Consider the following 6,461-nt stretch of genomic DNA (forward strand, 5'->3'; position numbering starts at 1 on the left):
GTTTAACTCATGAGGGCTTAAGTCAGGGGAGTGCAGTAGGTGGTGTAGCACTTAGCAGCCCCATCAGTCAAACAAATCAGTAACAGCTTGCACTGTTCTTTTCATTTTTGGAACACAACCTACGACCAGCTTAGAGACAGAAGTGATGACACTTTCTGCAGGACCTGACCATCATTTTGCTGGACAATGCTCAAGCACATACAGTGATTTGGTCGTTCCAAGGCGTGGCAGGCAGCGAAAGGCATCCCCGGAGGCTGATCAGAAAGCCTCCCCGGTGCGTCTGACAAACCGATTTCAGGCACTGTCTCTGGCTGAGCCAGATGCAGCTGCCTGCCCTGTTTCAGAGGATCATTCTCGGCCTTCAAGGTCCGGACAATCGCAGAGGGTGGGCTTACTGGTAGTTGGGAGCTCCAATGTTAGGCGCGTAATGGGGCCCCTTAGGAATACGGTGGCTAAGGAGGGGAAGAAATCCAGTGTGCACTCCGTGTGCATTCCGGGAGGAGTCATTCCTGATGTGGAAAGGGTCCTTCCGGATGCCATGAAGAGCACAGGGTGCAGCCAGCTGCAGGTGGTGGCACATGTCGGCACTAATGACGTGTGTCGCTTTGGATCTGAGGAAATTCTCTCTGGATTCCAGCGGCTATCTGATTTGGTGAAGGCTGCCGGTCTTGCTTACGAGATGAAGGCAGAGCTCACCATCTGCAGCATTGTTGACAGAACCGACTGCGGACCTTTGGTGCAGAGCCGGGTGGAGGGTCTGAATCAGAGGCTCAGATGGTTTTGCGACCGTATTGGCTGCAGATTCCTTGACTTGCGCCATAGGGTGGTGGGATTTCGGGTTCCGCTGAATAGGTCAGGAGTTCACTACACTCAGCTGGCGGCTACACGGGTAGCGGAGGCTGTGTGGCGTGGACTGGGCGGCTTTTTAGGTTAGAAGGCCTCGGGAAAGTGCGGGATGGGCTGCAATGTCAAAGGGTGCTTGGCAATTACAGGACATGCTTGGATCAAGGAACAGTCGGAATTATAGTTGTAAACTGTTGTAGTTGCGCTGGAAAAGTCTCTGAGCTTCAAGCGCTAATAGAAAGCACAGAAGCTGATATCGTTATAGGTACAGAAATCTGGCTAAAGCCTGAAATAAGTTCTGCAGAAATTTTTACGAAGTCTCAGACAGTGTTTAGGAAAGATAGATTAGGCAGAATTGGTGGTGGAGTGTTTGTGTCTGTCAGTAGCGGTTTATCTTGAAGTGAAGTCGAAGTAGATACTCCGTGCGAATTGGTGTGGGTGGAGGTTATACTTAACAGCCGAATTAAGTTAATAATTGGCTCCTTCTACCGACCCCCAGACTCTGATGATACAGTTGCGGAACAGTTCAGAGAAAGTTTGAGTCTCGTAACAAATAAATACCCCACTCATACGGTTATAGTTGGTGAAGACTTCAACCTACCCTCGGTATGTTGGCAAAAATACTTGTTCAAAACCGGTGGCAGGCAGAAAACGTCTTCCGAGATTGTCCTAAATGCTTTCTCCGAAAATTATTTCGAGCAGTTAGTCCACGAACCCACACGAATTGTAAATGGTTGCGAAAACACACTTGACCTCTTAGCCACAAACAATCCAGAGCTGATAGAGAGCATCATGACTGATACTGGGATTAGTGATCACAAGGTCATTGTAGCTAGGCTCAATACCATTTCTTCCAAATCCATCAGAAACAAACGCAAAATAATTTTATTTAAAAAAGCGGATAAAGTGCCACTAGAAGCCTTCCTAAAAGACAATTTCCATTCCTTCCGAACTGACTATGCGAATGTAGATGAGATGTGGCTCAAATTCAGAGATATAGTAGCAACAGCAATTGAGATATTCATACCTCATAAATTGGTAAGAGGTGGAACGGATCCCCCGTGGTACACAAAAAAGGACCGAACGCTGTTGCAGAGGCAACGGAAAAAGCATGTGATGTTCAGAAGAACGTGAAATTCCGAAGATGGGCTAAAATTTACAGACGCGTGAAATTTGGCACGTACTTCGATGCGAGATGCCTTTAATAGGTTCCACAACGAAACATTGTCTCGAAATTTGGTAGAAAATCTGAAGAAATTCTGGTCGTATGTAAAGTACACAAGCAGCAAGACGCAGTCAATACCTTCGCTGCGCAGTGCCGATGGTACTGTTATCGACGACTGTGCCGCTAAAGCGGAGTTATTGAACGCAGTTTTCCGAAATTCCTTCACCAGGGAAGATGAATGGAATATTCCAGAATTTGAAACATGAACATCTGCTAGCATGAGTTTCTTAGAAGTAGACACCTTAGGGGTTGCGAAGCAACTCAAATCGCTTGATACGGGTAAGTCTTCAGGTCCAGATTGTATACCGATTAGGTTCCTTTCAGATTACGCTGATACTATAGCTCCCTACTTAGCACTCATATACAACCGCTCGCTCACCGATAGATCTGTACCTACAGATTGGAAAATTGCGCAGGTCGCACCAGTGTTCAAGAAGGGTAGTAGGAGTAATCCATTTAACTACAGACCTATATCATTGACGTCGGTTTGCAGTAGGGTTTTGGAGCCTATACTGTATTCAAACATTATGAATCACCTCGAAGGGAACGATCTATTGACACGTAATCAGCATGGCTTCAGAAAACATCGCTCTTGTGCAACGCAGCTAGCTCTTTATTCGCACGATTCCGTATTTCTAGATTTCCGGAAAGCTTTTGACACCGTTCCTCATAAGCTACTTCTAATCAAGCTGCGGAGCTATGGGGTATCGTCTCAGTTGTGCGACTGGATTCGTGATTTCCTATCAGGAAGGTCGCAGTTCGTAGTAATAGACGGCAAATCATCGAGTAAAACTGAAGTGATATCAGGTGTTCCCCAGGGAAGCGTCCTGGGACCTCTACTGTTCCTGATCTATATAAATGACCGGGGTGACAATCTGAGCAGTTCTCTTAGACTGTTCACAGATGATGCTGTAATTTACCGTCTGGTAAGGTCATCCGAAGACCAGTATCAGTTGCAACGCGATTTAGAAAAGATTGCTGTATGGTGTGTCAGGTGGCTGTTGACGCTAAATAACGAAAAGTGTGAGATGATCCACATGAGTTCCAAAAGAAATCCGTTGGAATTTGATTACTCGATAAATAGTACAATTCTCAAGGCTGTCAATTCAACTAAGTACCTGGGTGTTAAAATTACGAACAACTTCAGTTGGAAGGACCACATAGATAATATTGTCGGGAAGGCGAGCCAAAGGTTGCATTTCATTGGCAGGACACTTAGAAAATGCAACAAGTCCACTAAAGAGACAGCTTACACTACACTCGTTCATCCTCTGTTAGAATATTGCTGCGCGGTGTGGGATCCTTACCAGGTGAGATTGACGGAGGACATTGAAAGGGTGCAAAAAAGGGCAGCTCGTTTTGTATTATCACCTTATAGGGGAGAGAGTGTGGCAGATATGATACACGAGTTGGGATGGAAGTCATTAAAGCATAGACGTTTTTTGTCGCGGCGAGACCTTTTTACGAAATTTCAGTCCCGAACTTTCTCTTCCGAATGCGAAAATATTTTGTTGAGCCCAACCTACATAGGTAGGAATGATCATCAAAATAAAATAAGAGAAATCAGAGCTCGAACAGAAAGGTTTAGGTGTTCGTTTTTCCCGCTCGCTGTTCGGGAGTGGAATAGTAGAGAGATAGTATGATTGTGGTTCGATGAACCCTCTGCCAAGCACTTAAATGTGAATTGCAGAGTAGTCATGTAGATGTAGATGTAGACTGATGGGGCTGCTAAGTGCTATACCACCTACTGCACTCCCCTGACTTAAGCCCCGTGAGTTAAACTTGATTTCTATACTGAAGGAAACACTTCACGGCATTTGCTTCAGAACTGCTACAAATTCGTCGGGCAATAGACCGCGCCGCTTGGGCTGTCAACACAACTGTCACTGCTAAGAGTATCCTACGACTTCCACATCACTGGCAACGGGATATACACAATGCTGGTGACTACTTTGAAGGTCAGTAAAACTCTGAAACACGTATCTATTTTGGACAAACTGTAAATGAATAGTTACCACTATTAAAATTCGAAATCTCATATATTGCCTCCTGAAAGTAGGCACTTGTGAGTAATTCTGACTCAGTAGGTTAAACAATGGAATGAATCAAGGGGGCCACTTACATCATAGTGGAGGCATTGAGCAGTTAATAGGCATGTGAACAGGAATTGCAAGGAACATGGTAGCTCAGCTTACAAACTTCTGTTTGTCTTAGACACACACACACACGCACACACACACACACACACACACACACACACACACACACACACACACAGAGAGAGAGAGAGAGAGAGAGAGAGAGAGAGAGAGAGAGAGTTACATAGTTCCAGCATTGTGACTGAACTGGTCCAGTTTATAGGTTGTTCTACAAGTTTTTGGTTCTTATTTATGCTCTTATCTAATGTTCAAATCTCCACCAAATGATGATTGTTTATCTTTACTCATTCTATTGTTTTTTCCAACACACAATTTTTCAGTATTTTACTAATGTTTCTTTGTGGTAGGATGACCGCAAGGAAGGGGTGACAGCCTTTGTTGAAAAAAGAGCACCAAATTTCAAAAATAGTTAATTTTGGTAAAAAGAAATATAATGAGGGGATTTGACAAGTCAGGTGAGTCATTGTTTTACTAATAAGACAGACTAAATAAATAACTATAGCATCTGTGGCATGTTTACAGAGAAATGCATAGTTATTTACAGCATGTCACTTGCTATTTCAAATTTAATTTCTTGGCATGATACGTGAAGTTATTCGGTTCACTTGTTGTTTTTACACCATTTGTTATTCATGAAAAAGTATCAATGTCAAGATACGATAACAGAATTTTTACAAATTATTATTAATATTTGTTGCTGAACAGTCATGTTTATCATCTTTTCTTGCTTTTATAGCATCTGGATACTAAGTTGGATTTGCTACACATAATGCAATTTGAAATAAAAACAATCATAAATGCAAAGTAAGCAATCCCTACAACGTTTTTAATCCTACACATTATATAAGATAATCAAGAGAACCATTACTAAAATGTGCATTATGTATTCTGCATCACACATAGTATGTTGCAATTTCATGCTAGATACAATCATAAAAATAAACTAGTATTTGCCTCAGATCACTCATGTTTTCTTTCATACTGTATAATAAGCAACAGATACACTTTTACCTAAATATTATGTCTTTAGAAATATCTCTGGCTGAGTTTTCTGTTCATTGTATCATACATAATGTTTGTAGCCAACATAGTGACATATGTCATATTAATAACTAAAGTAGCTTCGTAATTGATATGGTACACAATTTGATTGATGATGATAATTGAACTTATCTTTTACCAGTACACCATCTGTAAAAAAAAATTCTCATCCAGTGTCACACAGATAGTTTTTAATAAAGGATTTATTTATTTCCCATTTTTCTTTCTTTTTTTAACAACCTTATCAAACAAATTATTTATATCTCTGGATCAGCATACCACAGGGAGATTCTAGTTTCAACACACCATTAAATTAAAAAAAAAAAACACTGCTCAGAATGACAAAATGCAAAATGGAAGACAATTGTTCCTCAGTTTGCCTCTGAGGTGCCTTGCCTGGCATGACTGCTTCAATGGAGGGTCGTACACTGCTGACAAACTGCTTTTACATGAATGGTGCCTCAGTGCCAGTAGCTCTGCGTAAGTTACAGACACTGAAGTACGTGAAAAAAGCCATGGGTCCAATGGTTGTCAAGGGTCTGTAGAAATGATTACAAAATTTGAAAAGGTAGGTTATTTTGAAGTGCAAAGTGGCAGAGGGAGGAAAACAACTGATGCAACATCAGTAGAAGGTGTGGCCACAGAATTGCAAGAGAATGGACTTGTGGAAATTTGCAGTGAATAGGGAATCGCCCAAACTTTGGATATGCCAGTGAGCATGGTACATAAAATTCTAAAAAACATCCTGCATTGCTACCCATACAAAATTACCCATGTTCGGCAGTTTCTTCAGGCTGGCCTGCCATTAAGACAAATATTTTCTGTAGGATTTCTTGCTTACATGGAAGTGGACTACAAATGACCATGGTATATTCTATGGACAGAGGAAGCCCTTTTCCATCTCCAAGGACATGTCAAGACACAGAACAGCAGATAAGTGCAACAGAAATTCCGCTTGCAAATCAAATGTGAATGTGTGGTGCAAGTTAACAGCACTGTTTATTGTAGAGGCATATTTTTTTCAGATGGGTTCTCTGGTTCCTGTTACCTGTGCCATCACTGGCAATTGATATTAAGAGTCTTTTACACAATAATGTCATTATAACCCTTCAACATCATAGATGAGTGGGTAAGATCATTTTTATGCAAGACAGTGCTCCTCGGCACACTGTGCAGCCAGTGAGGCAGCTGTT

At 42.0% G+C, this 6,461-nt stretch overlaps 1 protein-coding gene across 1 annotated transcript in view; it reads left to right on the forward strand.

Annotated features, from left to right (window-relative positions):
* Positions 1–5,187, forward strand: part of LOC126334550 (enoyl-CoA hydratase, mitochondrial-like) — a 75,700-nt gene extending 70,513 nt beyond the window's left edge. Inside the window, exons 7-8 of the mRNA XM_049996922.1 lie at positions 4,575–4,682; positions 4,964–5,187. Coding sequence (XP_049852879.1) covers positions 4,575–4,640 — 66 coding nt within the window. The 3' untranslated portion in view covers positions 4,641–4,682; positions 4,964–5,187. The remainder of the gene's footprint in view (positions 1–4,574; positions 4,683–4,963) is intronic.
* Positions 5,188–6,461: the final 1,274 nt, after the last annotated feature.

The sequence above is a fragment of the Schistocerca gregaria genome, chromosome 2 (genome assembly GCF_023897955.1).
Source record: "Schistocerca gregaria isolate iqSchGreg1 chromosome 2, iqSchGreg1.2, whole genome shotgun sequence".
In the NCBI taxonomy this organism is placed as follows: Eukaryota; Metazoa; Arthropoda; class Insecta; order Orthoptera; family Acrididae; genus Schistocerca; species Schistocerca gregaria.